Genomic DNA, 17476 nt, shown 5'->3' with positions numbered 1-17476 from the left:
ATCGCTTGTTTCGCTCAATGATGTGGCAGCTTCATCAAACCTGCCATCTACAGTTCTGGCAGTGGTTTGTAATGGAATGATTCATAACATTATTATAATTGTAACGAGTAACGATGCAGCACATAAAAAAAATATCGGAGTAAAAGTATTAAACTCAGCGAAAATATGTACCGAAGTAAAAGTGGAAGTAGGAGAAAAAAATAATACTCTAGTAAAGTACAGATACCGCCTTTTAGTACTTAAGTACAGTAGTGAAGTAGTTCTACTTCGTTACTATACATCTCTGGTTACAGTGGTTACTTCCTTTTTAATTATATTTTTATTAAATATTTATTTGTGAAAAATACTCTGTCATCTATATCTATCTATAACCAGACGACACCTGATTCAAATATTCCATCAACATTTAATAATAATGGCTTTATGAATTTCTTCACTGATAAAATAGATAATATTTGAAATACAATAGCGAATGTAGATTCTACAGTGTCTAATACTTCAGTTTCATCCATCGCACCCAAAGATAAACTGCAGTGCTTTACAACTATAGGACAGGAAGAACTAAATAAACTTATCACTGTATCTAAACCAACAACATGTTTATTAGATCCTGTAACCACTAAATTACTGAAAGAGTTGTTACCTGTAGCAGAAGAACCGCTTCTCAATATTATTAACTCATCATTATCTTTAGGTCACACCCCAAAACCATTTAAGCTGGCGGTTATTAAGCCTCTAATTAAGAAACCACAACTAGATCCTGGTGAACTGGCAAATTATAGGCTTATTTCAAATCTTCCATTTATGTCTAAATTTTTTTTAAAAGAAGTTGTGTCTGCTCAATTGAGCTCCTTCCTGAAAAAAAAAAAAAAAAGATATGTATGAAGAATTTCAGTGACACACAATTTCAGCACAGAAACTGCACTTGTTAAAATTACAAAAGACTTGCTTCTTGCATCAGATCAAGGCTGCATCTCATTGCTAGTTTTACTTGATATCAGTACTGCGTTCGACACCATAGATCATGGCATACTCATAGATCGATTACAAAACTATACAGGTATTCAAGGGCAGGCTCTAAGATGGTTTAGATCCTACCATTTTGTTTATGTAAAAGGGGAGTCATCTCATTTATCACTAGTAAAATATGGAGTGCAACAAGGATCCGTCCTAGGTCCCCTTCTATTTTCTAATATATTTTCTAATATTATTATTAATTAGTTTTCACTGTTATGCTGATGATACTCAGCTATATATCTCAACGAGACCAGATGAAACTTCTAAATTATCTAAGCTAACAGAGTGTGTTAAAAATGTAAAAGATTGGATGACCAATAATTTTCTCCTATTAAAATAATAAATAAATCAAAAAACAGTACACAGAATCTAGTAGACTACAGTTTGCAACTAGACGGATGTCCTATTACTTCCTCTACAGTCTAAAATCTAGGTGTTATATTAGACAGCAACTTGTCTTTTGAAAACCACATTTTTACCATGTTATAAAAACTGCATTCTTCCATCTTAGAAACATTGCCAAGCCACGAAACATGTTACCTGTTTCTGATGCAGAAAAGCTAGTTCATGCATTAATTGACCTCTAGACTGGACTTTTGTAATGCACTTCTAGGGGGTTGTCCTGCATCTTCAATAAACACGCTACAGGGAGTCCAAAATGCAACAGCTAGAGTCCTTACCAGGTCAAAAAAATATGATCAAAATAATCCCAATTTTACAGTCTCTGCACTGGCTACCTATTAAATTCTGTATCAGTTACAAATTATAATTACTTACCTATAAGGCCCAGAATTGTTTAGCTCCTGTGTACCTAACTAGCCTTATACCACGTTATGATCCATAAAGCTCCCTAAAGTCACAAAACACTGGACTTCTGGTAGTTCCTAGGATGGCAAAGTCCACTAAAGGAGGTAGAGCCTTTTCACATTTGGCTCCCAAACTCTGGAATAGCCTTCCTGATAATGTTCGGGGTTCAGACACACTCTTTCTGTTTAAATCTAGATTAAAAACACGTCTCTTTCACCAAGCATTCGAATAATGCATCTCATAAATTGTGACTGCAGTTGCATCTGATCAAATGCACATTCTTACTCTTGTGCATTTGACACAAGTTTTTTTTTGTTTGATCTTTCTTTTCTTTGTATATTGATTAGCTCTTTCCTTCTTTCTTTCGTTCTTCTGTTTGTTTCTAATAGAGCTATTCAGCTCAGGTGCTGGAGAGCGGATGTCTTGCAGAGTTTAGCTCTGGCTCTAATCCAACACACCTGCCTGAAATTTTCTAATGATCCTGAAGACCTTGATTTGACCATTCTCAGATATTGAGCTGAACTTTGCCAGACATTGACATGGACGATTGAGTTAAAGATCCCCAAGTCTGTTCTTTCTTTTTATTTGTTCTTTCATGTCCTTTCTTTGAATTTTTTGTTTAGATTTTTTCTTTCTTTTTCAGCATGCTTATGTGAAACAAACACATACAGATGCAAACACAAACATACATTGACACATCAACCACATGCTGCACACAAATACACACAGTGGTTCTTGTGTATGTCTGGGCTCAGGATCATCCCGTTATCACACACTCAAAAGAACGTGTTGTACAACCTAACAAGTTATATAAGATCTAAACCCATAAAACTCACAAAACTGACTATAAGGGTCTAAACTGAGCTACAGTTTACCTCTAAAGCCTATTTCCTTTTTTAAATTCCTTCCTCTAACCACTGAGACGTACGGCTGTGATTTGAGAGTTACTTGATTGTGAGTGTTGGACTTTGTTGCAAAGACGGGTAAGATTGCTAATTGGCAGTGCGAGCTGTTCTTAGACTGGTGCTGGTTGGACCCTTAAGGGGATATTGAACACAAGCTGCAGAGCAAACTAAACAGCTTATTAATGAGCTCAGACAGACAAAAGATAGAAAGAGAGAGAGGATGGTAAAAGTCACCGGCTTTAACTTGAGAAAGGACAGACATTTCTCTTTCCCCATTAGTGTCCTGTTTACTTTTTTTAAACAAAGTCATTCTTTGCCAAAAATCTCATTTTGGAGCTGAATGAGATACCTGGGATCTAAAGACACCTGGAGAAGCAGAATGTGTTCACGTTGCTCAATCAGAGGCACTAATATTCTTCATGGTGATCAAAGTGGCCTCACTAAGTATTGACTCAAGTGGCAAGAACCAAAAATAAATAAAATAAAGGCATTCGTAAGACCTTTAGTGAAAAGATCAGCCGGGTAGCGTTGGCAAAAATAACACAAATTACTGGTGTAAGAGTACACCAGGTACACACTTTTTTATTTATATGTTATCAGTCAACATGGAAAAAAAGTTGTGTCTACAAGGTACTGGGTAGATAAAATGAGCACTTTTGAAATAAATCTTATATACTTGAAGGATTCAATAAACACCAGATTAATTACTCCATGCTTTTAGATTGATGAGATTGCATATTTGTTATGCACATTTCATTTACCTTTTTTTTTTTTTACCTAAATGTCCCTCCTTTAAATTATAGCTACTCTTCCAGTGCTAAATGCAAATGCTAATGTTAAACCAGGCAATGTTATTTTATGTTGAACACTCTCTTCACTTAAACATATGTATGCGGACAAAATTCCATTTTCGAGAAGGAAAGTGCATGTGTTAATACATGTTTTAGCTATCTAATCAGTAAAAAAAATATAAAAATAATTTTGAATTAAGGGCCAAGTTAGTGGCATTAAACCTTTGAAAGACACTTGTTGACAGACACTTAACTAGATATAACTAGATATTAAACAACAAAAAAAGCAAATAAAAACAAAAGGCAATAAAGAAAACAAAGCAAAACAAAAAGCAAAAGTCAAACCAAAATGCAAATCAGATCGAAGCAGAAAGAATATGCACTGGTTTCACAATTCAATTTGATTATGATTATCATGTTAACGATTCGATTCAATTCGATATCATGATGCATCACGATGCATTGCATCCTACTTTTTAAAATAGTTACAAATTAATAATAAATAAAAAAAATTGTTAAGAATTTAACCAACTTAATATTGCTTCAAAACATACAAGAAAATATAAAGTAATAAAAGGGGGAAAAGACAATTACTAAAGTTAGTGATAAAGATAGTGTTCCTGTAGCTCAATTGGTAGCGCATTGCTCCAAGGTTGGGAGTTCGATTCCCTGGGAACACATGATAGATAAAAATTGATAGCCTGAACGCACCGTAAGTTGCTTCGGATAAAAGCGTCTGCTAAATGCATTAATTTAATTTTATATTTTCATTTTAATTTAAAGAAAAAGTACATAAAAGTATTCAAAGATGTTAGTGCAATTAATCTGAGCCACGAGTTTCAGGACAACAAACACAAAGTGCACTTGAGAGTCTGTCAGTATGTGAGTTTCATGCATCTAAAACATAACAAAACAAACAAACATAACAAAACAAACAGCATAAATGAAAGCATATCTAAAATACAATGCTGAAATAATGGCAGGTGCAAAACAATAACAAAACAAAACAATAAGAAAAACAAAGAAAAGCAAAATAATAATAATAATAATAAAAAAAATAATAAAAAAATAAAATAAAATAATAATAATAATAATAATGATTGAAAAAATTGCAAAACAGCAAAAAAAAAAAAAAACTACAAAACAAAAATAAAATGTGAAACAAAACAAAAAAGCAAATCATAAAGTGCCTGGAGGATGTGAATGAAATTGAGAAAATGGTTGGTGACATTACACAGTGGTCAAAATTGTCTCTTCCCGCTCAGAATAAGCTGCAGTTTTTCCCAGACTTTTTGTCATTTGGTATAAAAAATCTAGCTATGTGAGACTATAGGTGAATTTAAGCAGAACTGACCATGGTATGTGCGATTCCACATCCTTTTATTGATCGCGTCCCCTGGGGGCCTCACACCTGACCGATCCAGAGTCTCATTTAGTGCATGGGAATACAGCATGACTCCATCGTGGAATGAGCCAGAAATCAGATTCATCTGGAAGAAAAGTGCACAAATTACATACTTGCATTAAATCTCAAAATAATTGGGTTTGATTAAATTTAATTACTTTTATTAGATTACATGCTCTCTAGAGATCATAGGGATAGAAAACTTGACAGCATCGCAGGACTGTAATTCGATGACCCACACGAGACTGTGTGTTAAGAAAAATGGCAGCATTCCTAATGCTGTCCATCATTCTCCTGTGGCTCGACTCACCTCTGCTTCACTGTTTAATATCACACATCCCTCCTAAATATGTTGAAATGCATCCTGTTTATCCAGAATTTGTTTGATAATGGAAATACATTCTAAAATGGTGATAAGGAGTTAGTCACTAAGACCTAATTCAAGCTTGTTATTTACATGAGGAGGAGCACAAGGGCAGAACATTTATATTTACATTTAGACATTAAGCAGATGCTTTAATTCGAAGCAACTTAAAAATGAGTACAATGGAAGCAATCAAAATCAACAAAACAGCAATGATATGCAAGAGCTATAAAAAGTCTCAGTAAGCTTAATGCAGTTCATGTAGCAAGTTTCTTTTTTTAAATCATATAATAAATAAAAAGAAAACAGACAGAACAGAAAAAGAATAGAGCAAGCTAGTGTTAGAGGCTTTTCTTTGCTTTTTTAAATTGCATAATATAATCCAGATTCCAAAAAAGTTGGGACACTGTACAAATTGTAAATAAAAACAGAATGCAATGATCTGGAAGTTTCAAATTTCTATATTTTATTAAGAATACAACATAGATGACATATCAAATGTTTAAATTGAGAAAATGTATCATTTTAAGGGAAAAATAATGGCATTAACACATCTCAAAAAATTTGGGACGAGGCCATGTTTTCCACTGTGTGACCCTCTTCTTTTTATCACCGTCTGCTAACGTCTGGGGACTGAGAAGACAAGTTGCTCAAGTTAAGGAATAGGAATGTTGTCCCATTCTTGTCTAATACAGGCTTCTATTTGCTCAACTGTGTTAGGTCTTCTTTGTCGCATCATCCTCTTTATGAAGCACCAAATATTTTCTATGGGGGATGTTTCATAACATTTAAGTGAGACACAAATGGCACTGCAGCAAACCATGAAAGGAAATGACCAGAAAACAGGCAATCATTTTCAATACGAGCTCAATTTATTTTAAGAGGTGCAGATTAACAGTCAATAAATAAAAGAACTTATTAGGTAAATTATGGGAAAAGGGAGAAAACTGAGTGACGCCAAAACAAAGAAATAATCAAAATCAAAACAACTTTAAGCTTGCCATACAGTGAGTCCCTGCTTGATGACAGCAGATAAAATTTTTTGAGTTAAACTCTGTTGGCAGTGTGTGTTAAACTTGATCTGCTCCGCAGGCCTACACTTCATGTTTTGACACCACTGACTGGAATATGTTCCTTCTGTCAGGAAGCTGAACTCCCTTCCTGACCTTGCCCTCCCTCCCCTCTTTTGCCCCAAGCACCACTGAACTCTGAGCCCCCTCCCCTCTTTTGCCCCCCCCCCCCAGGTCCCACATCCCCAGGTCCCACATCCCCAGGTCCTTCCACTCTCCCCTCCGACTAACAAACTCTGACCTGCACCAGTCACTTTGTGCAGCATTGGTCTTCTCACTACCTCATTCAACTATCTCTTCAGTCAGTTTAAATAAAGAACTGCTCTGAGCTTTTTGTCACTTTAAATCAGTCTGAATAATCTCTCTTGCACTACAATCATTTTATCTGCACTGTTTGTTTACTTCACTGGTTTGCACTCTATCTGCCATGTGCCTTGTGCTGCTTTATTTGATTTAATTTTATTTGTATTTAATTTTTTTACAAGCCCTTATTTGTATAGTTGTATACAAATATAATTTATATTTAATTTGTATCAATCTGTATTTTTATTGTCTACTGTTGTGTTATCTGTATGCACCAAGGGTCTGAGAGTAACACAATTTAAATTCTCTGTATGTATGTGCAGTACAGGTGGAAGAATTGACAACAATGCAGACTTGACTTGACTTGGCTCAGACTTGACTTGACCTGCCTTCATATCGGCTGGAGGGGCTGGATTTGATGTGTCTTTTGCCAGTAGGACTGAGATCTCTGCATGCAAGACATGAGCATTGCCAGACTTCACTGATGTTCACTGGATGCCCCTGAACTTGGGCGTTTGCTGGGCAAACTAAATCGTATAGCGGTGTCTTATGGTCTGAAGGAGCCAGTGAGACAGGCTAAGGAGTGCTAACCAGGCTCTAAGAGACTGTGCAATTGGGACCAGCAGAACCACAGACATCACCACACTGGGGCAGCAAGGTGGAACATAGAGACCCAGCTTGTGGGGCTCAGTGGAGGCCTAAAGTGGGGTCTGAGTGTGCAGTGCATCATTTTACTGGTTCCACAGTTATGCAAAGAGTTCTAATTGCGCTCTTGAACCACCTATGGTTGCCCGCAGGTTTATAGAGGAGAATGAAAGTTATATGGTTCTGCACTACTTTCCATGCCCTCATGGGACTCAGTGATAGAAAAAAACTGCTCTTTTGCAGAGAATTTCAGAACAGAAGGAAAAAGAAACACCCGGGTGGATTCTCCACCTGGCCCTCCTCCGAGGAAGGGAGTGGTGCGATCACAATCTCTCAAAGAGCTGCTTCCTCCATCTCTGGGTTGCCTGTCTCAGGGCCTTTTAACTTTCTTCTTGCTGCCAGGTTTGACAGTGGCCTGGAGCAGGGGTGGACACAAAGGACCACCCTCACCCTCAGTGACAAGCAGACTAAGGTGCTGCAGCCAGCGGTTGGGTGGAGGCTGCAGCTGTCTGCCAGAGCAAGATGTGTTTTATGGCATCTCTCTGGTTTTATGCAGCAGAGAACTGCTGGGCAAAGCTCTTGACTATGTCACCAAAAAACCTGGTCTGGGACATGGGAGCATTTAAAAACCTGATCTTCTCAGCATCCCTCATGTCGGCCAGACACAGCCAGAGATGGCAATCCTGGACCATGAGCATGGTCGTCACATGACCCAGCAAATGTGCAGTGACCTTCATTACGCACGAGGTCAGTTGCCTTCCGTAGCTCTTTTAGAGCTGCCTGGTCATGACCACCCCGTGCAGGTCCTTCAGTGCTTTAGCCTGAAAAAAAATCTAACTTACTGTACTCTATTTCAGTAGATTGTAAGAATTTAAGGAATTTTAAGACAAGTTTACACTTTTAAGAAACTGGACAGATCAGTTTTATTTTACTTCTAAGATCTAATCAAAGTTTCAAAAATGTGTCACCTTGAGCTACAGCCATTCACAGGTAGAAGTCAGTGAAACAGAGCCAAACAGTTGTTGACAAAATCTGAGCTCTGATGTAGCGTAATGAAACGGAGGGAAAAATGCTTCAAAAAGCCAAGGAGTCAGAGAGCTGTAGAAAAAGTGTAGTTGTCATAGCAACTATAGACAGAGCATGGACTCATCGATATGGAACATCTGTGTGTGATGGCGGATTGGGAGATTACAGAAGGAGAAAAGGAGATTTCTACCATCCTAAGAGAAGAAGAACGGTTCAGTGAAATGTAAATTCTGAGTAAAAGGTTGAATGAATTGAGAGTGGGCAGGACTAGATGAAAAAATGTCATTCAGACCAGAAAAAAAAGCAACAGATTGAGAGATATAAAAGAAAAACAATGTGGAGACAAAATAAAGCATAGAAAGCAATTACAGATTCAGACTGTGAGCAATACAAAAAGATATAAAGCAACAGCATATTTATGTGTGCTAAAGGACTGTGAGCCATAAACATATCCAGATCAAACTACACAAAAAAAAAAAAAACAGAAAACATGAGTCTGGGTGTTGCTATGCAGTTGCCTGGGTGTTTCTGCATGGCAGTTACCAGGGGGTTTCTATGCAGTTGCTAGGGTGTTCTGGGCAGTTGCCTGGATGTTTCTATGAAGTTGCTAGGGTTTTCTGGGATATGCTATGGAGTTGCTAGGGTGTTCTGCTTGGTTGCCTGGGTGTTGCTATCCAATTGCCAGGTTGTTCTGAGTCAGAGAGAGCAGTGCCATAGGCAGTGCCTAACAATGCTCTGAATTAAAGAGAGAATTTATGAAGAATTTAAGCCTTCCACAGTGAAATGGGAAGATAAATTTGAAATACCATGAAACATAGTTTACCAAAGGAAGTACACGGGCAAAGAAACAGAGAGAGAATTTGTTTGGCTATAATAATATGGTGGCAGTGAAAGGAACAACTAATTGGAGAGAGACGTGTGAGCTGCAGGCAGAGGGAACCTTCCAAATGAGCTCACTTCCCTGGGGAAATGGATGGATGCATCAGGCTAACAGACTAGAACAACAGATGACAGAACAGTGAGAAGAGTTGCAGGCACCTTATTAAACTTCAGCAAATAATATGACTGTGCACAGAGCATGCAGCATATCTCATCTAATAGTTATCTATGAAAACACAGCCCCAACTTTTTCCAGGCATTGCAAATAAGTCTTGGCCATGTTGACTGTAGTACACACAGGCAGGGTGGTAAATCTACATGTGGAAATGTTTGTTACTAAAGGCTGGAATATACTGGATGACTTTCGGACAGATTTTTTCCCCGATTTATAGACTGGAAGAGTCGATGTTGCATTATTATTATTATTTTTTTTTTTTTTGTGTCTCCTAGCAATAAGGCACATGTTCCTGTGTGAGTTTGTTGTGTTCAGAATGACTTGAAATTACGAAAGTGTGATCTTAATTCATTAATTATATGATGCATTTAACTATACCTCCCGTTGGTTTTACATAAAGTAATTAAACAGAAAATATTATTTTTTCATGTCTTGTGAGGGAAGTATTAATTTAGTTTTGGTTCATTTTTGAAAGAAGTATATGGAGACCGAGATGGCAGAAAGCGCACTGTATGTGTAAGGTTTCTTTATTTTACAAAAGCGATTTGTAACGTTTTGTTGTATGAAGTATGAAGAAATGTTATTGTGACTAATTTACAGAGTGGTACATCAAATTAACTCTCCTTCTCTGTGATGGGACAAGCAGTGAAAATATGATGAGTTTCACGGCTGCCCACACGTGAAACAAATATTAAAGCATAATAATACATTTTACCCATAATCAAAAAATACAAATAATTGCTAATTGCAAATAATATTAGCTTAAAGGGGTCAACGGATGCTACATGCACTTTTACAAGTAGTTTGAACTGAAATGTGTGTTGGCAGTGTGTGAACACAACAAGCCTATAATGAAAAAAATGCATAGTGTTTTTTTTTTTACATACTAAAATCTTTACCCCTTTCTCAAATCTAGCCAATCTCAGATGCCCGTCTTTGTGACATCACACAGACATACCCCTTTAATTATAGTTTGATTGACAGTGGCATTTCAGCACAGACTGGACTGGTGTCTTACCTTAAACCCGCCCTAAGTGAGCTGAAGAATGACTCCTAAGCGATTGAAGCGTTTTGTTGTTGGATGTAATAATGAACATAGCAGTCGTCATTTACTCCCGACATCTGAGCCGCTGAAGACGCAGTGCCCTATTTTAAGGCGTGGGCTTAAATGACGTGGCTTTATGAGTGGGTCATTGAATTATTGGCCCACTCGATTCATTCAAAAACATAGGCCTAATTTCAACCAGTAACAAAACACCACTGTTGCTTGGAGAAAAAAACTAAAACCAAATGTCACTTTCTCTTGTGGTATTGCTAACCTATGATTCAAATTATAATTATAAGACAAAAACCCACACAGGGGCAATTTTGCCTTCATATCTTGAATTTTTGGAGCATATAACTGCATTATAATAGCCTATATTACTCTGTCAGTCATCGTCCTGCATCATATTTTTCAGCAACTGTATGAAATATAGAGATGAATTAGTTCTGGGAAGGGAGGGGTAAATTTAACACATGAATGGTTTAAATGCATTTTCTAAATTAGGTGCAGTTTAATTAATTGCACCAAATTAATTGCAATTGACAGCCCTACTTAAAATATTTTGGTTTATATCTTGGTCTTTTTGCAAAACTTCTTTTGTGTTCAATGGAAAAAGATATGAGTATCAGACGAAAGGGTGCAAAAAGCTGATTTTGATCTGGAATGGACCACCATCATTATGGAGCCAGAAGAATCTCAATAAAGATAAATGCACACACTACATTCACATATGCACACACAGGATCCATACATGCACACACATAATTCATAAATACACACACAGGATACACAAATGCACACAAAATTCACAAATGCACACACAAAATTTAAAAAGCACAGAAGATTCACAAATGCATACAAAATTCAGAAATGCACACAAAATTCAGAAATACACACACAATTCAGAAATGCAAACAACATTTACAAATGCACTCAAGATTCACAAATGCACAGAACAAGATTCACAAATGCACAGGACAAGATTCAGAAATGTATTTCTGATGCACACACACATATATCTTGATTTACAAACTGCTTGCGGTCTGTGAACTTCACTGCATTTGTGTGTGAATTTTGAGACTCCCTTGACTTGGCTCGACACACAAATGCCTTTTTTTAAACAGGGAATGATCTGCAACCAATCAGATATCTCCCTTGTTTTAGCCAATCACAAGAATGCACCCCACGTGGGGGATTGTTTACTTATAAGCCAATCAGCGAACAACTCACTTTCCTCACGCAGCGAACGACTCACTTTCCTCAGCGAACGACTCACTTACCTCACACAGCCGGCGACTCACTTTGCGCAGCCAGCGACCCACTTTGCGCAGCGAACGACTCACTTTCCTCACGAGTCACGCAGCGAACGACTCACTTTCCTCACCCAGCGAGCGACTCACTTTCCTCACGAGTCATGCAGCGAACGACTCACTTTCCTCACGAGTCACGCAGCGAACGACTCACTTTCCTCACCCAGCGAGCGACTCACTTTCCTCACGAGTCATGCAGCGAACGACTCACTTTCCTCACCCAGCGAGCGACTCACTTTCCTCACGAGTCACGCAGCGAACGACTCACTTTCCTCACCCAGCGAGCGACTCACTTTCCTCAGCGAACGATTCACTTTCCTCAGGAGTCACGCAGCGAACGACTCACTTTCCTCACCCAGCGAGCGACTCACTTTCCTCAGCGAACGATTCCTCAAGCAGCGAAGTTGAGCGAACGATTCACTTTCCTCACGCAGCGATCAACTCACTTTCCTAAGCGAACGACAGCCGTAGACCCACTTTTCGCAGCCAGAGAGCCACTTTCCTCTCGCAGCGGACCACTGACTCTCTCTTCATGTAGGGACTGAATATTATAATTAAAGTGACTTCTATATTGCATCCAAAAGAATATTTAGATATATTTAAATATTCAAAAAGGTTTAAACATTTTTTTTTTTTTACTTTCATTAAAATATTTCAATAAAATGAAATAATTGCCTATTGCAAATTTATGAATCCATGGTTAACTTTTTTTTCTGCAGTCACTGGGCTATATGTATTGAGACATTTTTTAATTTATATTTTGTAAAAAATAATAAAAAATAAACCTGAATTGTAATCTAAACATCTGTATTTTCATACAATTTAATACAATTGCTGTGTGAACACGTTCATGTGATTGGCTTATAAGTAAACAATCCCCCCACGTGGGGTGCATTCTTGTGATTGGCTAAAAGAAGGCAAGGCAGATATCTGATTGGTTGCTGATCATTCCCTGTTTTAAAAAAAGCATTTGTGTGTCAAGCCAAGTCAGGGGAGTCTCAAAATTCACACACAAATGCAGTGAAGTTCACAGACCGCAAGCAGTTTGTAAATCAAGATATATGTGTGTGTGCATCAGAAATACATTTCTGAATCTTGTCCTGTGCATTTGTGAATCTTGTTCTGTGCATTTGTGAATCTTGAGTGCATTTGTAAAGGTTGTTTGCATTTCTGAATTGTGTGTGTATTTCTGATTTTTGTGTGCATTTCTGAATTTTGTATGCATTTGTGAATCTTCTGTGCTTTTTAAATTTTGTGTGTGCATTTGTGAATTTTGTGTGCATTTGTGTATCCTGTGTGTGTATTTATGAATCATGTGTGTGCATCTATGAATCCTGTGTGTGCATATGTGACTGTAGTGTGTGCATTTATCTTTATTGAGACTCTTCTGGCTCCATACATCATTGCTAGAGAAGATAAAATCAGAATCCATTCCTCTAGAACAGTGATCCTCAAATCTGGCTCGCGAGACCCACTTTCCTGCGGAGTTGAGCTCTAACCCTAATCAAGCACACCTGAGTTTACTAATCAGTGTCTTCGGGATCATTAGAAAATCACAGGTAGGTTTGTTTAGGAAAGTGGATCTCGCGAGCCAGATTTATGGATCACTGCTCTAGAAGGTCATCAGTAGCTTGTAATTCAGCTTCAGAGGATGGGTGGGTAGGAGGCTCATTCAGGGCACACATCTTTACCAGCCCTGAGCTGATCCGGAGCTAACAGACTCCTCTGTGGTGACAGACTCGCACAAGGAGACCTGCAGCTAAGGGTAATTACCACTCTTCCCTACTGTCAGTGAAAGGTTACTCATCACGCACCAATGCATCAGGGTTTTTTGCTCTGGGCGAGTACCGGGTGACATTTACTGGCAGAGCACAAACAAGCAGAGCCGGCAACTTCAATCCTCTCTGACTAAGAACAACCACCATCTCAGTCTGTTTCAGGGGAAACAGTTTCCCTTTCTTCCTCAAAACCTCAGTAGATCATAAATATAAAGCTCTTCTCCCATGCGGTTGGGATTAAATATATAGATTTTCTCTAAGAGGGACACTCTGGCACAAAGAAAACTACAAGATGCAGATTTCATTAAACTTCTGTGCAAAACCTTTCATTTAAACAAATATCCTAATTCACACACCAGAGTCCATCATCAGCCAGGTGCAATACATGAAACTCTTATTTCATCACAAAATGTATCTATGCCTATCACCCAGTTCTGTATATGTTGGATATATAATTACAGTAGGTCCAGCTTTCTCCTCAGTACACTCACATAGGGCGATATATAGGTATAGCAATTCTCACCTGCTTGACTGCTTGCATTGTTGCAAAATCTAAACAATACTATCGTCAACTGATAAAACTATAAACATTAATACCATGGTTGTTTCTAAAGCTGCTTTGAAACCATGTGTGTTGTGAAAAGTGCTATGCAAATAAATTTGACTTGATGATGCAGGCTGATACGGGTTGCAGCAATCATTATTTAATTGAATATGAGCAAAATAGTTATTTCTATGCAAATGAGGCATAATATAAAATGGACCAGATTCCTAAGCGTGCTTTGAACAATTAACTTTGCTTTATTTCATTATAATGCAAGTAAGAGATTTTTATTTAAAGGTGCATTCAGTAACAGGGTCACCATATTTCATATTTTTCCTAGACATGTCTTGGCCGGGATTTCTAATTTGCCTAAAATGTCCAGGTTTTGGCTTTGTTTTCCTATTTTTTTCATAACTGCTGAAGGTAATGACTTAAAAGTAGTTTGACCAACAGTGTGCAGGCATTGTACATACTTGACTAATCATGGCATGTAAGAAGGTGGCATCATAGGAGAATGGTCAAAGCAATACAAATACATGTATACCATATATCATTTATGAAGACTGTAAAGAGCACATCAATAGCAAAACAAAAAATGTTTGCATTTAACTGTGTCTCATTTATTTCAATAGTACCAGTGGTTTTAGACTCAATATGGACGTATGAAACTTGTTTAATAACCACTACCGTTTCAAAACTGTTTTCTTTTAATGGGACATACGTTCATAATGGACAATTTTGGATGGCTATTGCTGGTACGGGGCTGTGGTGTTTGTGCTTGGCACTTGAAGTTGCAGCTTATATTCACAGTCTGCGATGTGAAAGCTGTGGGTCATTGCTGTTTGTTTCATCACCCCAGTAGGGATTGCTTATTCAGACATATATTTTTGCCCTCATTCTTAGGTTTTGACCAGTGGATCGCACACATGCTGATGCATGCTATCAGCCCCACTTCTTTTGGCATTTAAATGGAGTTTGTTTCATCTTTCACAGCCTAGCAGTCAAAACCAGCTTGATTGCTGAAGAACTGCCCTGTGCAAATTGCAATCAACACTAATGTTGTAGGTCTGTGTCTCTATCTGATTTACATAATTACTTTAGTGAATTGGGGGCTAAAACAATGTAGAAAACACATCCAAGTAAACAATGCTATAAGCAGGCACAATTCATTCTTATTGTCTAAACCTTGGGATAATTCTTTATGAGAAACATCCCAAAGGTGAACTGAGAGTTAGTGTGCAGCTGTAATCTATTAAGACGAGGTAAAATGTGCTGCGTCTTGTAGAAGCCAGAGAAACCATTTGCATTCTTTTATAAGCTTCAAAGTCACTGGGGTCTTACGTGTGCAGTGGATTGATATTCATTCAACAAGGGAACCATGTGGTTTAAAAAAACTCACCAGGAACAGAAATCTTATTCCAGTGGTTTGGTCTCAAAAATCTGTTTACAATCAGTGCAAGGCTTTATTTGGTTTGCACTTAAGTATCTTCATTCAAAGGAATAAATACTATTTTATAAACTATACTAAAGTGTATTTTTTTTTTTTTACAAGTATTGCAAATGGCCAATTATTTTTGTTATCTAATATTACTGTTTGATGAACTCTTACCAGAGAATCTTCTACACTGAAGTTAAACATGTCCATGGCATCTGTCTTCAGTTTGGACACAAAGTCCTTGTACTCGGGGTTCTGAGGCTCTCTGTAGGTCAGGATCTTCACGTTCTGTGAGAATTCAACACAAAGGCACATTTTGAGTTGTTTAATGTACAAGATAAAAAAAAGTTACTCTTGTTAGGATACAGGATAAGTGTGAATCACAGCCAGACATAATCTTTTTATAAACAATATACACATTTCTGTAATTTATAAAAAAAAAGTTAATATTTCACAGCAAAAAGACTTTTGAAACACAACCCGAAGTTAGACAATTTTACATTATAATAAAATGCTTTTTACTTTCTAAAAAATATAAACTATCAATCAGATGACAGAAGGTATGTAGTAGATTGGTTTTTCAACAAGTTTTTTTCATGCTGATAATTTAAGAGGCCGTCGAAATGTGTGTAATAATTATGAAACCTTAAACTTTATAGGGTTAAAGATAGATGGTACCAGCCAGAGGAAACCTTCACCATGAGAGACAACTTCATTTACTTTTTCATTCCTTAAAGACTGTAGCTGTCATGATCATCAACTGGAGGGCCCGTGAACTCCAATAAAAGCTTTGGATTGTTTATAGTACCTGTGATTCTCTGCTGCCTGCCCGACCTATGACTGTTATTGTTGCTGTTTCTGGATATCCCTTGACACACCTGATGCTGTTCCTAATTTCTGCCTGTCTGACCATTCTTTAATAAACTACTGCATATGAATCCCAACGTCTGAATGTGTATGCAGATTTCTGTTTGTCTCAGTGTCTGTATGTGAATCAAAAGAATGAAAAAAAAAAAGCTGGCTTTCATTAACTAAGACCAGCCATTCGTAACAAATCCAATTTTGTCCAGGGTAGTGAGGCCAACAACAAACAGAACAACAAACAGCAAACACCACAATTAACATTCAGTTCATAAAAATTATTAAAGCATATTTTTATTTTAAAAATACATGTATCCTGAGTAGTGCTTTGTCTTTTGGCTTTTGTCTGCTTAAAAAATTTTTGGCACAAATTACCAACAGCTCCCTCCATAAAGCATGAAGCATTTGTTTTCACTCGTTCACAGTCACATCCTCTGAGATGTTTTTATGTGAACCGTTGATGTCCAGTTTCACAATAATTCCAAATGTGTTGAGCCAAAATTGGCATCTGTGCCACAAACTGTGCCATTCAAATCTGAATGAGCAATCTGAAAGGATGTTGTCTAAAAATTGGGATGCATCTATTCTCAAATCTTCAAACTTTGTGTCTGTCCTCTCAGATTTGTGTATTCATGTGAAGTGGATAATGGGAACTGAAGCTGAAGCTGAATAATAGAGTGCCTCTGAAGACGGTTTCTCTTGGATTTTCAACAGCACAGAAGGACAAAACAGACAAACAAAACAATACTACAAAATATTACAGTGATGTAAATATGATTCATTTTCAGCAAGAGCTTTTAAAAAGATTTTCCTGCCTTGTGAAAAATATTGAAACTATTTTCTCTCAGAAATTGCTAATAACATTAGCAATGGGACATTTTGAAGTAGAATAACTTAAATAGTATTTTCTTCTTTTTCGTTTTCTCATTTTACTTACATCCTCAATTGTATTTTTTTATATATATTTTTGTGCTGTGCTTCTTATTGCTCATTAAGGGCAAACATGAGTCTTAAACTTTGGAATGTAACATATTTAAGATAATCTAGTAATGGTTATTGTCCCTTGTCATATGAATATTAGAATGAGAAGACCAAAATGTGACTAAAAGGCTCCTC

General features: G+C 37.3%; 1 protein-coding gene and 1 long non-coding RNA gene across 2 annotated transcripts in view; one reads left to right on the top strand and one right to left on the bottom strand.

Annotated features, from left to right (window-relative positions):
- LOC127935413 (atrial natriuretic peptide receptor 1) overlaps window positions 1-17476 on the bottom strand; it is a 108413-nt gene that overhangs the window by 50883 nt on the left and 40054 nt on the right. Inside the window, exons 4-5 of the mRNA XM_052533245.1 lie at window positions 15674-15787; window positions 4875-5010 (exon numbers count right to left, since the gene is read on the bottom strand). Of these exons, the coding sequence (XP_052389205.1) occupies window positions 4875-5010; window positions 15674-15787 (250 nt within the window). The remainder of the gene's footprint in view (window positions 1-4874; window positions 5011-15673; window positions 15788-17476) is intronic.
- LOC127935422 (uncharacterized) lies at window positions 13163-16443 on the top strand. Its single transcript, XR_008148088.1, has 2 exons — window positions 13163-13507; window positions 16159-16443. It is a non-coding gene; the product is annotated as an uncharacterized LOC127935422 (long non-coding RNA).

The sequence above is a fragment of the Carassius gibelio genome, chromosome A19 (assembly GCF_023724105.1).
Source record: "Carassius gibelio isolate Cgi1373 ecotype wild population from Czech Republic chromosome A19, carGib1.2-hapl.c, whole genome shotgun sequence".
NCBI lineage: Eukaryota > Metazoa > Chordata > Actinopteri > Cypriniformes > Cyprinidae > Carassius > Carassius gibelio.
The sequence above is the reverse complement of the archived record's forward strand: the minus strand, read 5'-3'. Positions and strand labels throughout refer to the sequence as shown.